Source organism: Sparus aurata, chromosome 10 (assembly GCF_900880675.1).
Source record: "Sparus aurata chromosome 10, fSpaAur1.1, whole genome shotgun sequence".
Classification (NCBI taxonomy): Eukaryota; Metazoa; Chordata; class Actinopteri; order Spariformes; family Sparidae; genus Sparus; species Sparus aurata.
Window position 1 is genome coordinate 28,215,265 of NC_044196.1, and position 22,553 is coordinate 28,237,817.

The 22,553-nt window shown below is 41.6% G+C and overlaps 1 protein-coding gene across 2 annotated transcripts in view; it reads right to left on the minus strand.

Moving 5' to 3' along the window:
* The window catches only part of fgf11a (fibroblast growth factor 11a), a 120,411-nt gene that overhangs the window by 58,268 nt on the left and 39,590 nt on the right, over window positions 1–22,553 (minus strand). For both annotated transcript variants that reach the window (XM_030431456.1, XM_030431457.1), the window contains one exon: window positions 2,299–2,409. In XM_030431456.1, the coding sequence (XP_030287316.1) occupies window positions 2,299–2,409 (111 nt within the window). The remainder of the gene's footprint in view (window positions 1–2,298; window positions 2,410–22,553) is intronic.

Below are 22,553 nucleotides of genomic sequence, written 5' to 3' on the forward strand. Positions count from 1 at the left end.
TCATGTATTCCATCCGAAGTGTTGTTTTGACAGAAAAAAATGCTGTGTTGCCACGTAAGGGATATCCTACAATACAGTATTGATCTCTCCGTGTGGGTTGGAGGGCATCCAGGGACTCTGGGGATCATGTGTTATGATGTTTTTGGTCAGTCATCACCCGGGTGATGACCTCGTGCGGGGTGAGGGGGTGTGTTTACATGGCTGTTGTGTTGGTGTGTGTACGTTTGGAGACTCAACACCAGAGGACGACAGTGGGTTTTTGTACTAATGAGCAGAGCAGCTTCTCTGGTCTCGATCCAGATTAATGGAAAAATGCTTCAGTTACAGCTAAGCGCATCAAGTCACCCTAAACAATATGAATGTCAGATCTTGGGGATGGAATATGGAAGCCATGACAACAGACTCCAGTAGCCTTTATGTGTTACATTTAGGTGCTTTTCGGGCAGTGAGGGCTTTTGCACTGTATTTTATTAGCCATGTTTGCTGCAGGGATGGCAATGTTTGTTGATCTGCTGGTCGGCCGTTCAACCATTTTGGTCCCATCGAAATATCTCAAATGGCCATCGTCCCCAGAGAATTAATCATACTACCCTTACATTTTTCATCTAGCATTGTCATCCAGTAAGATGTCAATTACCAACAGCTGTTGCTGTACCATCAGCCTCAGCTGTACTGTGTTCATTGCTTATAAGCATGTTAACATGATTAAAATCCAAACTAAGATGGTAAACATGGTTAACATAACCTGCATAACATAAGTGCGTTAGCATTGTCAATTCAGCGATGCTGGCATGTAGGCATTAGCATGTAGCTCAGAGCACTGCTACTACTAAATATAGCTGCACAGAAGGGCTAGCATGGCTATGGACACTTAAATGTTCCTGAATGAAAATGCAGCTACCACCTTATTCTAAACCCCCATGATACTTTGCACGAATTATGGGTTTGACTTCTGGCGCATCCAGATGCAGATCTACCTCACTGAATTGGAACAGGCAACAGGATGCTAAACATCTTCCTTTTTTGGGGGCCTTTTCATGGCTTTATTGACAGGACAGCCAGAGATGACAGGAAATGGGATAAGAGAGAGGGGGGAATTCAGCAAAGGGTTGCTTGTTCGACTCAAACCCTAGGACACCGCAATGAGGACAAGGCCTCTGTACACGGGTTTGCACGCTCAGCTATGGCGCTCCGTTAATCCTCTTTCTGTGAAAGTAATTGATAGGGGACAATATACATTCATGAAGATCAGACTAGCTGAATTGGCTAATGATAGGGGAACACAACCTCACAGAACTTAAGAAAGCGTGGCGTAAGAATACCTATACCTTCTGTAATGGGATGGGAAGATGACATCAAGAACTGCCCTCGTATCACCTATGGCAGGATTGTTAGCTATTTTGTTGAAATCTTAGCCCGTGATGGTAAGGTAACTGGTAAGGTGAAAAGCTCTGAGGCGTACACAGTGATGAAGTCAGTCAGGTTTTGTTTAAGGATGGTACCTTCTGTACCTCAAAGCAGACATGGAGCCGAGTCAGAGCATGTCAGTATCACATCATATAACTTAGGTACTTGCATAAATATCCCCAGAACATGAAATCTACAATCGGCGGCAGAAGACACCATCACGCTCCAGATTATTGTGATTTACATAAAATGGACCCCTGAAATGTACACCTACTCAATTTACAGTAGGTGCGGAAATATCCAGTAAATATTCTCTGGCAATCGCAACGTTATACTCACTTCAGTGCCTGAGATAAGCAGGGATGTTGAGAACATCATCAAACACTGGCTGCTTTGGTGCACACAGCTTCTTAAAATACATCTGCCATTGGGAGGTCACACACCCCAACAGAACCCTGCATTGAGTTACCCATAGACCACATGAGGCTTTTCACATAGAGGTAAGAATGACTGTAAATAATAAAAAAAAATGTTTTAAAAACATGTATATGAAAGGCTCAGTGTGTGCCAGGCTCCTGCTGTGATATATTATGTAACGTGAACAAATCCCATTTAGCTGGCGTTCGCCCAGAGCACCTCGCCAAGTGTGCATACATTTTCAGCCTGATTGATTCTAGTGTGAATCAGCCCAGAAAGCATGACAGTGTTATTGTGCATTCACGTGCTGTCGAGAAGTTATACGACTGTCTTACCAGGAAGTCCCTCTTTAAATGTCCTTTGGCAGGGGCGCCGGGGGAAACTCCCAGTGGTGTATGTACTGGCAACGCTGTGAAATACGCACCTCTTTTAAACCGGCTGACAACATCGCTGTGAGTCTGACTGTTCACTTACAGAAGGAGCTGCTTTCGTCCTTTGTGCCTTCCATGGTGCCATCCGGCAGCATCTGGAGGTAGAAGCCGTGTCTGCAGTAAAGCCGCGTGACGATGCCCTTCAGCTGGGGCTCTGCAGAGCAAACACAGGGTTAAACACACGTCAGCATCCGCCAACACACACACACACACTGACACTTACCAGTGCACATGTATTAATGCACACACCTACTTATGAGCATGCACATTGACTAAACAAGAGGAAGGTCTTGATATTTACACAGAGAAACAGTCAAACAGTGAAGTGTGTGTGCTTGCATGTGTGCGCGTGTGTGTGCGTGTGTGTATGACTGTGGCCTTCAGCAGGATTGATGGGACTCCGGTGTCTGCTGAAAAAAAGCATCTTTCACAGACAGGTTCAACTGAGGTAGGCAAGATGTTAGTTCTGTGTATAGATGTGTGTGTGTGTGTGTGTGTGTGTGTGTGTGTGTGTGTGTGTGTTTACACCCAGGAATGTGTGTGGGGGGGTGCTAATAGCAGCTGCCTAGACTCAACAAAAGGCCAAACACTTCAAACATAAGCCAGCCTCCTTGTCGGAACTGGATGTAAGTGCTAGGACAGTGACAGCATGGGATGCTAACTGCTTAGCTATATTTCCCGAAGTTAGCATGTGTGACTGTGCTTATAGATAAGGCTAAACCCCTCCAGTTTCTGCAGAATGTCAATGTCTATGAGTTGTTAAAAACTGTTTTTTGATGAACAGTGTGGCTAATCAACATTGTCAGGGCAGGACTTGGAATAATACGAGATATCACAAAAATGCCAAGACACACTTGAGTGAGGTAGGTAGGCGAGCACTCACTTCTTGAGTAAGTGTGACTGCTACATAAGTCAACCAAAAAGAACAGTATGTGTGGACTTGATCCTGGATTGAAGGTCATATACCTGTGTGGGCCCTCTGATGAAGATTTGTGTCAGGCTGTTACAAGGTCAGAGAGCGCTATCAGTGATCTAATAAGCCTTTGGATGCTTCAGATGGAGGACTTCAGCCTCCACTGCCACATGCTTCTCCAATTTCTATGACAACCAAGCCGTCCTTCCAAGACTGAAAGAGAACTGGAAGTCAAACTTCTTGTTTCTCGACTTTCTGAATAGAGGCATCAACTAGAAAATCTACTGTAAAGACTTCTGAGAGGTCCTAAAAGAAATACAAACCCAAAAGCATCCTTGGGTCTAACCACAGCGGAGCACGCAGCCAAGTCTTGTTGTTTGCAGCCAAGAGCAGAAAACTCAATTTCTTGCATGTTCTGTGACAAAAACTCAGGCAACAAACAAGGGCAACTTAACCGTCATGCTGAAAGTTTAATGAACCATCTCCTATCGTCTGTTTACCCTGCTCTCAAATACCAACTGTCGTCATTTACTCAATGCACTCGGAGGCATCGGACTACTATTTGTTTTCTGTGAACCAATCAGGCATCTGCCACGGCTCCACAGATGAGCTGGCGTGTCTTCCTCACACCTCATGTTTTCGAGCTTCTTTTCTCTTGCACACACATGACGGGGGGGGGCCCCTCTTTCGCTCCGAAGTGCTGAGGGAGACTAAATAGTGGATCAGAGGGAATGTCAGAATGCTGAAGTGTTTCCACAATCAAGTTTTAATGAGTCGCATCAAATATGGATGAGGACAGAGAAGTACGGGGGCAGCTGGCAGTTGGCCCTCGGTCGACAGCGGGGGTGCGTGAAGGGAAAAGGGGGCGACATGGGCCGCAAAAAGATATCCATCCCAGCATCCACAGTCAGGAGATTAAATATAAAATAAACACATTTTCCCAAAAGTGCATGGAAAACAATGATATGACAGTTTGTTTTTTTTGTGTTTTTTTTTTTTAGTAATTTCCCCAAAAAAAGCTGAGGAACTCAACAGGCAAAAAAGGCAAAGAAGGGAGGTTCAAAATAATGTCAGAAATAAAATAATAAATAAGGGGAAAAAAGTCCAGATTTAAGCAGAACAGGCTGAGATATCAGCCACAAAGCGTGTAGATAATCTAGATAGTTAATGAAAGGCTGTATATTGTATTTGCTGCAACAGATTAGAAACAAAAAGTTCCTGTTGGCAACTTTTCAGTTCAGCTGGTCCGGCCTGTGAAAGGCTAGTTAGCAGCTTCGAGCCAGGATGAAGTCATTTACAAGAGAGTGAAACAAAAGGTCTCCCGACTGCTGTTCAGAGCATCGACTCCGGAATGATAATATATACTGTACAATCTTGGTAATCACTGAATCTTGCTTTGTGAGTAGAGTACAAAAACAACAACATTACCAGCCGAGTATGTATTTATGAAGATCAAGATCAGATGACTGATGGTAGAATGTTTTGTTTTGCGATTTTAATCTTGATTCTATAGACAAAACAATACCAGCAGAAAACAACGTTACGTGCTTTTGCTGGCTTTTATAGCGATAACTACCCCCAAACAGTCCAAACTCAGTTGCAGCACACAGCTCTTTTATGACATTACCAATTTTTTAACCCAATCTTTAATCCAAATCGGCGCCATTGGATGGCACCGTGGGAAAACAAGACAACTTCATATTGTTCCGGCTTGGGAACACTCACAGATCCTTCTGAGATGAGATGGCTAGCCTTGTTTTTCCACAACATTTAAAAGGAATTCAGCCTAGAATTTGTCTACATCTGTCAAATTCTGACTGATATACGGAACCAATATTATGAAGTGAAACTGATTTAATTGACATAACGAGCAATGTTGGATGTTTGCACCTCAACAGTTGGTTAAGGCTTTGCAGTGTGGACTTTTTCATTGTTTCACACGAAGACAACACGATTATAATTTGCATTATGTCTTGTACAAGGTTATTCAGAGAGAAAGGAAACAAAGGCAACATACTGAATAAGTGTTGCTGTGAAATATTAAAAAAAGGCCATCTTTGCTCGATACATCTGAGCCTTACTTAATGCTAAGGCGTGCATGAAATACAGCTTTTAAGCATTTTTTTTTTTTTAAATACGAAAACATGAAATTATCACTGAACTTAAGGGCACTGGCCAGGAGAAGCAGGTAATTGTTGTTTTATTGGTATTGACTGCAAAAAAAATCCATATCGTGCATCTCAAATTTCTTCCACAGCTATTGGAAATTACCAATATCTCCAACATGGAATTCAAATTTAGAGGCTGGCACGAAGTTTTCAGTCGTGGACGTTGAATGTCCCTTTACATTACAGCCTTGATTTGTATACGTTACTAATATAAAGTTTAAAAAGTTTCCTCACTCAAATCGAGGGTCTAAGGACAGAGGACGTTGTTCACTGTACAGATTGTAAAGCCCATTGAGGCAATGTGTTTGTGATTTTGGGCTATATAAATACAATTTGATGTATATTCTATTGTGCATTTGTCTCTTTGTCCCAGTGATCCTCACAGCTGAACTTTTGAACATACTCATCAATGTCATTTTCTCATTAGATGACACATAATGTAAAATGTTAGGTCAATATTTAGCTTTTGTTGTTGCAAAGCTGACACATCAGGACGATGAAGCTCATTAGGGTTTGACTTCAGCCTCGATGCCTGTGAATAAGTCAAAGAAATGCAGGCCTGTAATCCTCCCATTCATGCTGACAGTGTGACACAACACGCTCGGAAGCTTTTTCATAGGTGGCCTCAGCAGCCAGGCCGAGTCGCTGTAACTACTGAAAGATAAAAGCTCATCCATCCATCGCTGGCCGGCTAGACACAGAAGGTCGAACATTGAGTGTGGTAATCTGTAATATCCTGAGTGTTAATCCCAAATTAAGCCTCAGACCACACACTGGGCCATGTGCTGCTTAACACATCTGCCAAAGTGCAGAGCGACAAACACACGCACACACAGAGGAGGCTGACGTTGACCTTTAGTGTGACTCCTGCTTCGAACATCCCTGTTTGGTAACGATGCTGTGATGCAAAACCCTCCGCTGCCAACCACGCGAGGACATGCAAGAACCGCTGGTGCATGTGCAGAGCCCTCGCAGAGATCACACACATACACACACACTCACCGGCACACACACACACACACACACAAGCATCTCTTACTCAATCCATGTAGAAGGAAAGCGCTAAAAGCTGGAGATAAATATGCCTTGAGTCATTCCTGAGGCGGTGTGTTAGTTAAACTGAGGGTTTAAATGCACAAACGCACACACACAGACTTAACCAAGGTAAATGTGTGTGGGGTGACTCTAGATCTAAAGCGAAGAAAAGTGCGTCGTTATCTACAACACGAAACCAGGGTAATCTTCTGTAAACTCTGTCTTTTCTGAAGTGTCTGAAGTCAATAGACCTATATTGCTTTGGGGTTGTAGCCTCGCAGTAGTTCGCCATATTCCATGACAGCCTGTAAAACAAGATTTTCTAAGTGATGGATGCTTTGTCCTCCGAAAATAGAGCCCAGATTCTGTCCTCGCAATTTCGACGCGGCATAAAGCCAGTCTAAAACACTTTCTGATGCCTCAAAGTCAACATTCAGGCCAATTGGTTGCACAGGAGGTGTTCATCAAAGACACTGGGACCGGACCTCTAGGGACCTTGGATATCTGATTTCAGAACAAAACTACCTTTAGTTTATGAAAAACAGTGGAGCAAACTTGTTGAAACTTTTGTTCGACTGTGATGCCAAACAAAAGGTTAAGGGGTCGTTGGAATTGTCAGAAATCATCCCATCTAGTCCCATTTATGGCAATCCAGTTAGTAGATTGATATATGTCAAACAGACGGGCAGATGATCTGACATCTTCAGGCTTCAGGGCGCAAATGTTCGGCAGGGGACGCGGTTGGTTTGCAAGGTGTTTGAACAATTCATTCATACTATCCAAATCTTTTCCAGTGGGATCACTTCAGAAGTTGCCTCAGCAGCCTCACTGGCTCTTTGGTCAACTTCAGATTGTGTCCACTGGAGTGTGCATAATATATGCAGAGAGTTCAACTAGATGTGACTGCTTGTAATTCGCACGCAAACTGTGGTAGAGTTATGTTATTAAGTCAGAGACTCTTGCATTAAGGAACTGACCATTTGTAGTAAATAGTTGTTTCGTAGACATCAAAGTTGCAGCAATACAACAATACAAACAGCTTATGGAGCACTGGAACAGGGAGGAGCACTTCAAAAATAATTATGCCTAAAACATGAAGTTTCAAACAACAGGTACATTTTCCACATTATTCTATTACATAAGATCAATGTAAAGGGTTACAGATAATGTAATGATAAAGTCTTTCATGTATAATACTTTCATAACAAACAACTGAATACCTCATTATGTTTATGTTGAGGTTCCCCTTAACTTATATCTAACAACCAAATAAACATGAGTTTGGTATTGCTATTTAATTTAATCATACTGACCCAACAAAACTTGCCATTAAATGTTACACTTCATCTTGAACTTATGAAATAAAATTCGATGGAACATTCATATGTAATTGAATATATTTAATGCCTGCACCTACGACTACATACTCATGCTCATGCAAATTAGCTAATATTATGATGCCAATATTGTGTGTGTGAGGTACCTACCAAAGTTAGCATGCTAACAAGCTAAACCGAGCTAAAGCTCCTGTGATAATGATGTAAATCCCAAAACCACTCTGATGCTCTGAACACCAGCTGGTTGAGCTAGCTAACACCAGCCAGAGTTAGCAACAGTTAGCAATTACTTTGGTGATATGCTGCCCCGTGTGTTTTGAGTATGACCACCACAGCTAGTCAATTGTGACATATTCCACCTTTAAAATAATAAAGAATTAAATAAAGAAATTCTTATAAGGTATGGACATATTGTCGTAGTAGGAAGCTGCATGTATTAACACATTTTTTGATGTGGTTACATTGACCTTCAAACTCTTTTTAGCCCTCTGAAAACAGGAAGAACTTGGCAGCGTATATCCATAAAGTTGGTGAACTCCCAAAAGACAGCTTAGAAGAAAAATGATGAAAATGAAAGCAGCAGAGGGAGAAATATCCTGACTAATAGTCCAAAGTATGGGGCGAACTTATAAAAAAAAGAAAAACACCGACCTATGTCTCCCATAATGTAACTTTTAGTATCTTCTATTAGTGCCCATTTTCTTACCCTCGAGGCTAAACACTTGGCCGGTAAAAGCGTGAATCCAACCTTGGGTTTTACTGAGGGAGGCTTTGAAAGCTCGCACTGACATTTTGGGATCAAAGCTTTCCACTTTCACAATCTTAATGGTTACATTTTTAAAATTTTATTTTTTGGCAAGGTTGAAAAGCCTCTGAAATGGCATTAAGACCATGGGACTAAAACAAATTCATAGTCGCAGAGACTGCAATCGCACTGTCGCATTAGAACATGTCCTGGGAATATCACAGCATTAAGTCATGAGACAATAGATTTGTTATCAGGGTGCATCACATCCTTCAGCACAAGAGCATGTGGCGGTGTGTGTGTGTTTATTGCATGAAGGATTTGTGCGTATAATCCCACAGACATTCAATGCCAATTATGGAGTGACCTTAATAAAGCACAGGATTAATTTTACTTATTAAGAATTTCAACCATTAAAGTCACCCTGAAGCCTCCGGCTGCTCAGTGCCTCAAGTCAGATGACAACTGGGCAGCGGCTAGTGTTATTTTCACCCCCATTACACACTCCGGGTCTTAATGTGTGTGTGTGTTGGACACCTCCAACAGGACGGGCTTGGCTGAAGAAGCAAAGATGATCTGCCAAGGACAATATCTGTCTGTCTGTCATCGCACAAACACATAGCAGACCCACAGAGAAGTAATATTTTTATCCCTTTCCTTCTGTCCATCTCTGTCTTTGTCCTCTCAAGTGTCCTCTCACCATTTGCTCGGGGAATTATGTCCTTATCGGTCAATTCTGCAGGCCAACATTCAGATGTAGTGAAGGAAATAGTGTGCCCTACTTGCGGTGGGGCAGAGGGTAAAGGTGTAGAGGTCAGGTTGGTTGATGGGTGTTCAGCAATTGTGTTGTAGATTTTGTAGAGGTCATCAACTTACATTTACATTTAGGGCAATTAGCAGATGCTTACTCCTAGATTCCACATGTCTTCTGCCTTACATCTCCGCCACGCCAGCGGAGCTGATAGGGTTCACTTTAGTCTATGTGTTAACTTCCACCAGGTCTGCTGCGCTGCTTATCTGTTCCGTCCCAGCTCTGGCAGTCCGGAGCCCTCCGGCACAAATACACAGGGCTTCGCCACCTGTCTACCGTACTACGCCGTGGCGGACTCAAAACGCCATCAATGGGGGTTACCGGTTGGCGGAGCAAAACGGGATCAGAGGCTTAACGCAGCTGACACGTTTTTGGTGGAATCTCGGGGTTTAAGTAATTCATACATACATTCACACTGATGGTGCTGGCTGCCATGCAAGGTGTCAACCAGCAAATCAGGAGCAGTTTGGGGTTCAGAATCTTGCCCAAAGACGCTTTGATATGCAGACCAGGGGAATCGAACTTTCCACAAAATGCATGATATAAACTGAGCTCTGGAGGAGAGTAAGGTGTAGAGCCAAACCTTATGGAGGAATAAACACCTGGTGTCACATTGGATTTTACTCGATCCTGAGCTGTTAACCGACAGGAGGAGAGTCCAGAGATTACTAACTACTAACTTTTGGAGTTAAAATGTGGATTTGTCTTCACTCCTGTTAATGAACCTTACTGCAACAACAGTCGTTGTTATGGAGTTATTTTTGTGTCTTTATTATGCAATCAAACAGGAAAGATTTGAGAGCAAAATTATCGACACTGCAACTAAAATGATATGATGAATAATGTATTATTGCAAGTAAAATAAATGTGTTATAAAAGAAAAATGTATTGATGCAAATCCAAAAGTTTTGCTTGCTGTTGAGCTGCATCTCTGCCAGCCTGTGGCTGCTAGGTTAACATTATCTCAATTAGGTAGTCACTCGCTCCTCTTTCAGCATGGCCCCCGCCCACAAGATGCAGCTTTTGGATTTGCATTTGTGCATTTTTAAAAGAAAATGTATTTTACTTGAAATAATACATTATTTAAGTGCAGTGTGGAAAGTTTTGTTCTCAAACCTATACTGTTTGATTGCGTAATAAAGACACAAATAACTCCATACATTTTACAGTAATATTCACTGCCAACTGGAGTTAGAGGGGAAATACAACACTACAGAGAGGAGAAGGGGAAGCAGAGAGAACCGGAGTCTCTGGTGAGTGCTGAGTTCGGTAAGAGTTGACCTGCATTCAAACACACAGCAACACTCACCCTTGATGTGTGACTTTGCTTGCTACCGTATGGCTAATGTATAGTAATCTTGCTGTTTGGGGTGAATAAACACTCACTCAAGTAATGTGAATTAATACAAGTAATCCTGCAGATAAACTGGCTTCGCTAATGGTGAACCCTAAGCCTAACCCCTAACCCTAACCCAGCATAAAAAAAAACACTATTGCTGACTGACGTAACTCTGGTACAAACCATTACAGATTACAGTTTTAAAGGGTTGATTCACATAAAGTTCTGTCTTTTCTTTATGCAACCAGTGTCCGAATGATACGCACCATTGCCTTGAGTAAACAAATGTCTCATTGGACATTTTAATGCGGATATCTTACATTTCATATCTTGGAATCCATGTTACTTTCATTCTGTTCTTTGTGTAACTAATCCTTGTTAATTTCACTTTTCATCCTCCTTCCTTTTCTCTTATCTTCTTCTCTGTCTGTTTCTCACTACTTTCATTTCTTCTTCTCACCTTTTATTCACCCACTTATCTCGTGTCTAATGCCCTCGCCCTATTTTCCAGCTCCTTAACTCTAATTCTCGGCTTCCTTCTTCCTCCAAAGAACCGGATTACCAGCCAGATCAAGGCGGGCCCAGAATTTGTCAGGGATGTTTCATCACTAAAATCCAACATTAACTCCAGGCATGCCCTGCATCATCAAGTTATTCCGTCGCTGAGTCTCGTAGAGGTTTCGTCTATCAAAATCTTGTTAAAAGAGCATAACTGTTTGGCTTTATATTGTACTCGTGTGGTACATGTTCCAAAATAAAGCTGTCTTCGGTGACATAAAACAAAGTCAGAAGTTTGGCATCAGTCAGGCATAGTAGCGATGACTGAACTGAGTTAATGGGAACATTGAGGCCTCATGGAATACATTGTACTGTACAGAGGGGGGTCCAAACAGTGGGCATCACATGTCAATCCGACCTTGCCTTACCTCTGTCAGTTTATTTTTTCTCTCCCTTCCATCCCCTCCCCCTCCTCTCCGCCACCTCATCCCCAAAAACTGCACATTCATCCAGCAGGGAAGTCCTTACTCCAACCCTTTTTTTACAGAGTGAAGGGGTGATGCAGTGAAAAAAGAAATGGGGGGGGAGGAAAAAGAGCGGCGTTTGAGCAACGCATCAATAAAACGTCACTTAAAAGCGAGAGAGACTTTGCAGATTGACTGACGTGACATTCAGAGGAAGAGGAGGCAGAGGGGGCGAGGGAAAAGAACACAAAACAGGAAAGGAGGGAGAGATATAAGAGAGAGGGGAGTACGTCTCTCTGATTGTCCCACTCTGCCTTTATGTTTCCCACAGGTAGCCACTTCTCCTCAGCAGCACCGGGATCCACTGACGACTTGATATTGATGTTTCATTTAGCGAGCGCAGTAATTCATGTGGGTTTTTTTATTTTTTTCAGGCACTCAAGTCTGTCAGACCCCTTGAAGCTGATGGCGCCGCAACAATGGCTGATTATTATACCTCCATCTGTTTTCGTCGAGGCGTCATCTTAGACGCTCGCCCCATTCAGTCTTAGTCAGCACAGACGCAGGCAGACTCCGGGGAGCACAGATGTGCCACATCACTGACGCATCACTGATGATTATAGCCATTGTAGTTCACTAACTGTTTCTGCATTTGGCAGCTTGAAAACTCAGTGAGAATCGGCAAACTCACGTATGGTAGTACCAAATATAAATCACAGAGAAGAGTAGTAGTAAAACTGATACTTAAAGGGGTTCTGTTTAACAATTTGCAGCAATTTACCTGTATTAATCACTTTTTTATTGGCCATATTGGAGGGATGTGACTTTGGTTCAGTGCCTCTCTCCACCCCGCTAACAGAGAGCAACAGTCGCTAACGTTAGTTTAGAAATAGAGTCCGCTAACATGGACTAATGACCGGCTTTAAGCACAACACAAGTTCCACAGAGACCCATTAAAGTACTTTTTTGACCTATCACATAATTAAACCTAATTTTGAGTATGATATGAAAACAAAAAGGAATTGTTTTCCCTGCTGCCCCGGTACACCAATCCTCTAACCTCTACACCTCTCTCACTCTCTCACACGAGTTGAGGCCTCTTTTTGTATGATCCCCTTTTCCATTAAGAGTACATTCAGTCATGCAGTCAGTCGATAACTCATAAAAAACAAAGGACAGACAGTCAAAGATTGTTTCCCTCCTCGATCTGCCAAAAGGCATCCCAAGTCATCAGTGGGATATCTACAGAACTGTTGTGCACGGACATATTTCAAACTATAATGGAACTTACTAGAGCGCATACCTCAGCCGAGGCCCAACAGTCCCCTTTAATTCAATCTAGCCTAACCCGATATCACACTCAATTTTGAACCACCCACAACTGCTTAACTATTATTCAAGGTCACCAAATCTAGCATCCGCAACAAGTACTCACTCATAAATATCAACCACCCTTATACACCTGAATTTTTCATAAAGAGCCATAAATAAAAGATTTCATAATCGGCAGTGCAATGACATGTTTATACTGTTTTTACGCAATGACTGTGTGTTCTTACTGTTTTTTTTACGCAATGACTGGTTGTGTAGGACTGCGTGTATTTATGCCGCCATATTTTTCTATGTATTTTTTTTTAAACACTAGCACTTGAATTATATTTTCATATTTTTATAGACTCATGAATGATGCACTGACTGGAGAGCACTTAAAATGTTGTTGTACCTGTGACAGTGGCAATAAATACCTATTCTATTCTGTGCAATACTGTCAGAGAAATTAACAAAAAATAAATTAAAAAAAGGTGCAATGTTAAGAAAAGAGATAAAATATTTCTGGCTCCATCCACACGGATCTGGGCCAAAAGTTGATGGGGTCTATTCTGGGCAAATCTCTTCGGTAGTTTTTGCGGACATCAACCACGTCCAAAATGAACATAAAAAAAGGGTACAACAAGGACTCATGTCAAGACTGTTGCAATACATTGCCTTTGTTTTAGCCAGGTTTATCTAATAAACTGGCAACTGAACGCATATGGTAACTGCAAAAAAACCATGAAAATGAGTGTTCGTTACTTAGAACATTGTATAGCATCAGCAGGGGGTACGGAATTCTGACGCAGCCTCTCTTTCTTCCTGTTGCAATAAAGGTGACGCAACAGCAAGCCCCTAGATCAATCTAAGAGTGGTTGTTTCCCCGTGGATTCACTGAAGAAGATAAACATGTTTGAAGTGATCTTTTCATCACCTCTCACATGTTCCAACATAAAGGAACTCTGGCAGCGCCGGTTCTGCCCGCTGCTCTGTTTTGCCCTGCCTTTGAAAAAGAGAACTTTGATCAAACCTTTTATGTCAGCCTATGGAAAACCGAAGTGATAATGTGAAAGAAGGATAAATGGTCTGTTTTAATGCAAAGATTACGAGTCAGCGACCTACATTTGTAGAATCACAAGCTGTAGCCTATAGCTCCTGGTTAGCAGAACACTTGCCACCTAAAATACCTCTTAGCTGAATCATAAGGATTGTCCCTTCCCTGTCCTGCCAGATGTGGACTGTGGGTATAAGCCTGCAATCGACCAGTTAGGTTTAAATTCTCCTCGCTTGCGCTATCGACGAGTTTGCATTTTCAAAATCCCTATCCCTAGAGTTAACAACAACCTACAAGCAAGAAACATATACACCAGTCACTAACGGTACGAACATAAACAAGCTAGCAGCTCTTACCTTTTCTTTCGCATCGGTGAAGCCGTTTTAAGCCTTTGATGTGTCTTTCACCTGTACTAGAATGATCATGTGTGCAGCCAGATCTGTGTCAAGTTTACAATTAGACCACATTATTCCATAACTCATTGACTCTATAAACACACATACAGGAAAGATGTATGACTTTTTATCTTTTTTTAACTGGTGTTACCCATAAGGAAAGTAAGACCAGTAGGGGTGTAATGATTCATTTCAACAACGATTCGATTCATATCACGATTCGTGGTTGCCGATACGATTCAAGGATGATCTTGGTTCATTTAAAACGATACAATCCAATTCAGTGACTTAAAATCGATTCAGTAACTTTTTTAACCGAACATTCAACCAGTGTGACTGTGAAATAAATACCTGGATACTGGACAGTACAGGTGAAATTTCTAGATTCCTGCTGTTTCTTGTAAGGGAATCAGGTTTAAATGAATTATGGATATAAATAAGTAAACAACAATTAATGGCAAATGTATTAACCTTTTATTTGAATGAAGTGCAACCAAGAGGTTAACCTTTTCTGCTCTCATTTTCAATATAAAAAAGAGTACAGTAAGTGCAACCAACAGTTCTTCAGGTTGAATTAACAGTAGGTGTACCTGCTACTTCTGCTGTTGTTTACCACATAAAAAGAGTACAATAGTAATACCAAAAACGACAATCGAGTGCAATCGACATTCTGCAGAGCTGACGTTACCTTGCGCTGCTGCTGCAGCAGTAACACTGCAAGAGGTGCCTGGATGGTCGGTGTTGTGTGAATTCCAATGGCACCTTAGTAGGTGGTTGGAGAGATTAGTCGTGTTGCCGTGTTTTTTAACTTGGCTTTTACATATTCTACAAACAGCGAGCGACTTAATTAGAACATCTCCATCTTTGCAAAAGCCAAAGTGTTTCCACACGCACTCGCCATCTCCTCTGCCATCCACCATGCTGCTTTTTGTTGTTGTTCTGAGATTCGCGCTGCTGCCGGCATGCCAATGACATCATAGACAGGCACTGGATCGAGTAACGTTTAACATGTCTTTATCGTTAAAAGTGATAAAAAAACACAGATCCTTAAAGTTTGCCGGGCTTAAATCCAATGTGCAATTTCCTAGTATCGATAGAATCGATTCTTTACCATTTCAAATGATTTTAAATCGATATATGTCGCCTGGAAGGCCAACTTGCCGAGCACAGATCGATGTAGTAGGATCGTATTAATATAAATCGATTTAACGGTGCAGTAGATGAATCGTTACACCCTTAAAGACCAGTGACAATATACATGAAAAATGCATTTTACAAAATGGCTGTTACAGGGCACCAGACCACATGTCAATCATGTAAAGTTCACTAAACCGCGTAACTGAATCCATTTCTTTTCCACTTCTTCACAATTCTCTACTAATAAATTAGGTCAAGTAGAAGCTTCATATGAAATCTCGAGATAAATTTGAACATTTTCTTATAACTGAAAAGAGACAGTGGACTCAGACATGTCCTTTCTTCATAGATCTTCAGGAAATAGCTCATAGGAAGTAAAGTGATGTCATCGGTGTGATATTCATTTAAAAATAATAGACTTTCCTCTCACGGGAACAAAAGTTACGATCACTTTCATTCAATATTTTATTATATTTATTGGGAATTTACTTATTGTGACATAATTTCTATCATATATCCATATATTATGTTTACATTTACGGCATTTACCAGACCCTTTTGTCCAAAGCGACTCGCATTAATTCATACATACATTCATACACTGATGGCAGTGGATGCCATGCAAGCTGCATGTGTGCATTGTATACCATATTTCATATGCATTCTAAAGGGTAGAAAAACTTGTGATTCTAATCAAAAAAACAGCACTTATTGTATCGGATCTGTGTTGCTTGGAATGTTAAATAACAAATTAAAAAGACACATATTGCCTAATTGATGGCCCAAGAGGCAGTAACTGTTCAAATAACCTATTGTTTTATTACAAAATATTTTCAAAATATAAGTTTTTCAGGTGTTGTGATTTTGTAAAGGCTAGGGACAGAAATAATTCCCTAATTCCATTACAATATCAGACCTTTTAGCTCCTTCTCTCTATCTTACCCCTGACAATAAACAGTATTTAAGTGAACAAGTAAACTCTTCTCAACTGTCCTTGTGATAGCTGAGAATGGCGCCTTGATGGCCACAGCTGTCGATTCTCAAAATGCTCCGAAGACATAAACATTTTTTTTTTTAAAAGAGACTCAAATGTCAAATAGCCTAAAATGTCAGACAAACAGAAATCAAACACACAATCGGGTGCCAATACTCACACTGCCGAAGAGGCTGTTTCTGTCCATTCTTTAAGCCATCAAGCAGAATTGAGTAGGTTTATTGTACCACAAAACTCTCAGTCAACTGGCCGACACATTGTTCTCTGTGCTGCCTGACAGGTGGAAACAAAGCACAGTTGATTTTTTTCAAGTAATTACTCCTCGAGGCCGAGCAACAGAGCAGCAGTAATTTACAGTCGCATGCTGTTCATGCAGTAAAAGAGTGTAAACTCGCTGGTCTCTGCACTGTTACCACTGTAACACGAGGGCATGCATCTTCATTCTCCAGCTTACAGAGTATTCAGCTCTTGTGCACTTCATTATTGTAGTTTTTGTGCATATATTGCCCTAAAAAAAGAAAAAAAACATCTCCAGTCCCGACTATCTTGTTTTTTCATCAGTCAGTGGACAAAGGTCATTTCAGTATAATTCTCTTTTATCAAATGTAGCACTGTGGGCGAATTCCTGCTTCGTTGCTGCTACTTAACATGCCATGCCTCTGCACGCCGGTCCCAGGAACACTTCTCAGCTTTCCACAGAGTTAATAAGCTTGTTACTCCCCACTGACTCTAATATTGTCTTTCTCACCACTAGCACGAGAGCCCGGAGCTATTAATCCATGGACATATGGATTTTACAACCGCTAGTATTTCATCTCCCAGCATTTATTGCATCCAATGGTAAACGCTCGACGGCAGCCACAAAAGCAATAACACATCCTGTATTGAAATGAGAACAAGTGGACTATAATATGTTAATTTTTTTCATATCACAGTGAGGTTTTTCTCCGTTTTGCATTTTAACTCCACTCCAAAAGCTCAAAACATCTGTATTCAGGAACAGCAGGCACCACACGTGTTCTCATATTCTTATATTTCACCACGTTCACGTTATGTGCGCAGCTAAATTGCATAAAATTAGGGTCTCGCAGTGGCCCCAGTTGACAATAAATAATGGGGATAAAGGAGGGGGAAAGCCTATATGGTAATGGCCACATTTACAAGGAGCATCAATCATCTCCAAACCGCCAGCAGCCTCATCCCTCATAGGGTGGAGAGAGAGAAAGGGGCGGGACGCCTTCAGAACAAACTGCTTCTCCCTCTTTCACATCAGCTACTTCTCTCTCACACACTGCAGTCCAACTTTAGCTTTTAGGAAAATCAATAGTGTCAAAAGTGATGTAGTGCGATCCTGCTGAAAGTTGAACACACTCCCATGTTGTTTTGACACGTTTTCGGTCGTAATTAAAATCACCAGTAGAAAACCGATAACAGGAATCGCACGGCGATCCCATGAACCGCACGCGGGGGGCTGACGACGGCGCGGCTGGCCGAGGTGAAGTCGCCGAAGAACGGCTGATGCATTTTCTTGACTCTGGAACTGGCTAAAGGGGAGAAGAGAAATAAGTGCCTAGTGAGGGACAGTCAAGTTGACATTTGTGAAAATCTAATTCTGATGTGTCAGACTCAGTATTCCAGAGAAGGGATCAATGCCACCACACCAACAGCAGCAGAAAGACTGCAGAGAGCTGCCTCTGTATTTCCACCAAATTCAAGCCTGTGGAAACACAGTGGCTGTCAGAATATAATGTTTGTAATGATACAATTACCAAAAAGTAGAACCAGTGGGTATGGACCTGCTTTACATTACATTCCAGCAAGTTTTCTGACAGTATGAGTAACTCTGAAGCCACAGTACAAGCGTGAGACTGCAGTTTGTGATGCATGTAATAGATTACATTGAGAAGAGACCAAAGCCCTGTTGAAATGACTTCTAAAACTAGCCCTTAAAACAATAATGACCTAAACGCATCAGATTACATAACATTCAGGATGTTACCAATGGACAGCGCATTATCTGGCCACATTACATTTAGTGCTGCTGATTTGTCCATCCCACAGAATCATTTCAGTTTAAAGGGCATGCGATAACATGTTTATGTAGACAATAAAATATAAGACAGCTTTATAAGAGAGATTGCAGAGTAACAGTATCACTTTCCCTTTAAAACATTATTCTGATCATGAATGGGTCATTTTAAAAATGTTTTGTCGGTGTCAAGGATTCTTTTTTTTGTATTTCTGTGTAAAAAATTTGAGCGCTAACTCCAGCTTCTACCAAGGTTTGTGAGCGAATAGTACACCGCTGTTGGTATCATGTGGTATCGGTTTTATGTCAGTGATCAAAAGACTGTGTTTTTGTCAGTTTGTGGGGAAAAATGTGAAAGTGGCTGATTTCCACTCAATCCATACCCAGAATACTGCACTTTAGCAAGCTAGCTAGCCCCCCCCCCCTGCAATAAATGTTATGGTTGTCAGTAAAAAACATGCACTTTCTCATCAATTTGGACCATAAACAACTGTATATCTGGGCTAAAAGTTGGAGAAGGTGATAAAGGGGGTAGGGGGTGCCCAAAACTGCTTGGGTGCTGCACCAATGCCTTATTATGGTCGAGAAAACCCCCAAGATGGTCAGACAAGTTGTTAGAAAGCCAACAGTTTTGCCTGATCTAAGGTTGCATTTTATCCGTTTGTTGTTGCTTCCATTGTACTTCAAATAAATGTTGCTGATGGAATGATACCAAAAACTACAAAAAAAAACCATTACAAAATCAAACTATTATATGGTTGAGATTAGTTTAGGTAAGGTTAGAAATTGTTGGGATGGGGCATGACTCCATTCAGTGGCAAAGAATGTAGTTGAATGCACAACACATCTTGTGCATCCACCTTGACCTCTACACCTCAACTGCTCACCTTGCTACATAAAAGAGACGCTACTGTACCTCCTGCATGGCAATGAGAGTTTTCATTAGGCCACCACACAGGGAAATGATGTTTGTGTGCAAGCAATTTGCAAGAGCGAGTACAGTTTGAGAGAAACATGCTGCGGTCTGGATTATATTTCTGTCAGCATAATGAGAAGTTTTTAATAGTTGATCCTGAGCGTCAGTGTTTGCTTGACTTGTTTCATTTGTAATGCTGCAATAACTACAGTAGACATCTGCTCTTAGCAAACTTAATCATGAGGGTTTTGTTTAGGCTGTCACATTTGGTTAAGGTAAGAAAAATAAAGTGCTCCTTGTTTGATATTGAAAAAGTTACACAAGTCGTGACAAGTTTATCGACAGTCAACCAAAACCATGATTTTGTCATAACCATAACTCCAACCAAAGTGGTTGTGTTGCCTAAGAACAATCCGAGCAGGACTCAAGACGTGAACCCCTGTACTCTGTCCTCAATTATTTACATTGATGACACTGACGAAGTGGCCACACTTGTAGAGGCGCACATCGATCCATGAGTAGACACTGGGAAAAAATGTACATTTGGACAAAGAAACCACTCGAACAAGGCACGCACACTTATAGGTCAGGCAGAGTGAGACGTTGTGAATTCATTAGAAAAAGCCACGGGTGAACTTTGCAGTCTGTGCTCCGAAGCTTAATGATTTAAAGCTTCAATGAATGGCCCGATGATTAAGTCAGAGGGTGAGAGAGAGGGAGAGAGAGAAACAAAAGCTACTGTCTCGGACGTGAGAGAGCGTATATGGAGGGGAAGATAAGGGAGAGGGATAAAGAACACGATGGAAAATGGGATGAGAAGGAGAGAGTGAGACAAAGACAGTGGGCATAAATCAAGAGAGGGAGCCAAGACTAAGGAGGTTGGAAGGCGGTGACACAGAAAGGCTTAAAGGAAGATGCTCTCAGGGGTTGTTCTGTTTGTAGTAGACAAACAGACAGAGATGTGGAGGGAGAAGGAGCAAAGGAATGACTGAAAGAGAGGGAGAGGTGCCCAGTGAGACAGGTCCAACATGGATCAGAGAGGGAAACAAGTGAGTAAGAGAACAAACCACAGAGAAAAAAAAATAAAATAAAACAGCATAAGATCAGAGACGGAGAAACAGAAAACAAGAAAGGGGGTGAGAGCACGTGTCAAAGAGAGACAGAAAGAGGAGACATAGAAGGATAGATGGATATCAGAGTGTACAGGTTCTGCTCCAGAAGTAAAACAGAAAAGGAAAGAAAATGTGAAATACAGGCCTCCAACACACTGTAACTGTGCCAACAAGTCATCAAAACCATGGCCCCTCCAAAATTAGCATTTACTGTTCTTGCACCCCAAAAGTCAAGATGAAACCCTAAAAACGACCCTGATCTGTTCTGAACGCTCAGTGGTTAAGGTTAGGATCAGGCACAAAACCTTTCCTGGTCAAGGTCAAGGAACGATTGGGTTTTGGGTTTTAAAAAAATGTTCCTTTTATATTAGTGAAGTTTAAAATCACAGGATTTAAACATCATTTTGTACTTGATACTCATTTATCTTTAAACATGGCTAATGAACCCGCAGCGAGTGTGGATCGCCCGCTGGCCAAAGCGGTCGACCACCATCTAGTGTCCAGGCCAACTGTGAGTCAACTGGATTATACTTAATTGAATGATTGATAGTATGCATCACTCAAGGTCTTGTATCAGCTGACGTGATGAGGGCCAGAAGGTGGGTCTTGCTTTATTACCTGTGTCAAAGTGTAGTTTAATGCCTTTATTATTTAAGCTTTGCACAATTACGTTGCATGCTCTTAAAATAAGTGTTTAATCAAATTACCACGGAGCTCAATTTTTCCCTGGGGCCCTCCCGCAGATTAACCTTGACAAGTAAAAACCTAAGCATTATGTCCAAACTGGACAAATGTGCACTTCACATTTGACGTCAAGTGCCAACATTCAGTCAATGCAGGAAGTATTGTATATGTAACAAGGCAGAAGGTAATACCCCCTTTCAAGCTGGACAAAATGGTTAGCATCTGGCTTTTGTCTTCAGTGGGAAGGGTCCAACTGGCATTCAGTCCCATGTCAAATTACTCTGAATATAGTCAAGGGTGTTTATCAGCTACTGCTCTGATTGGCTGTGCTGGAAACATGACCATCGAATGGACAGGCTTAATTCTGCCTCTTTTCCAGTGTGAGGCTAGAATGGCATTTCAGCCGTTGGCGCGCAAATACTTTTTCTATTCAAACACCGCTCGAAAACTAGCTTTGTTGGCTTCGAGTTTGACAGCAGACTGAAGCTAAAGATATTAAAAAGCACCCTCCATAACATTGTCAATCGCCTCCATGTGGTAACTGGTACCGCAACTCCAAACAGAGATGACAAGGAATCAAAATGTCTCACTTCTTAGCTGTCACCTCAACAAAAACAAGATGTGTCTAATTATGAATCTTTAATCATGTTTCTAAAAGCTTCTGGATGTATACTGATGAAGCACATGGTCTTCCACTTTCTACTGTTCAGTTATTAAGCGTGTTTGTCAAATGTTACACAGCAGATTACAAAAAACATAAAGTCAAACTCGTCTAATAGCTATGAGAAATGGCCTATGTATGCTCATTTTGGTGCAAAAAAAACAGGGAGGGGCGTTGGGGGTTAAAGCTGCAATATGTAACAAGTGGCATCATATTCATAGTTGAAACAAATGAGGCAGAATATAATCCAGAGTAACCACTAACTGCTGCTAACACTAGCTGCCATTAGCTGGTTAGCTCGGTTAGCCTTGCATCTAGCTGTCTGGAGTGGGAGCTCACTTCACCAGGGCAGTGTTGTTGGGGTTTACACTGCTAGCAGAAGAGCTTTGGACCAGGAAATGCCAGAGCTAGCTTGTTAGCATGCTAACTTCAGTAGATATCTCTGCAACACGATACATACACATCTTTCACATAACTCGAATACTTCTACTTTCCCTCTGTGTCGATGCTTTTAGTTTTAAATTTTTTCCTACATAATGCCCCTTTAAGGATGGAAGCATGCTGGACGAAACTGTTGCCGTGCTCAGATTTCGTACAAGGCAAGAATCTTTTAAAATCCTGGCATCCAGGGTTCAGCTGAATCGTCTAATTTAGACGTTCATCCCTGGCCGTAATGTCGGTGTAACCCCACCACC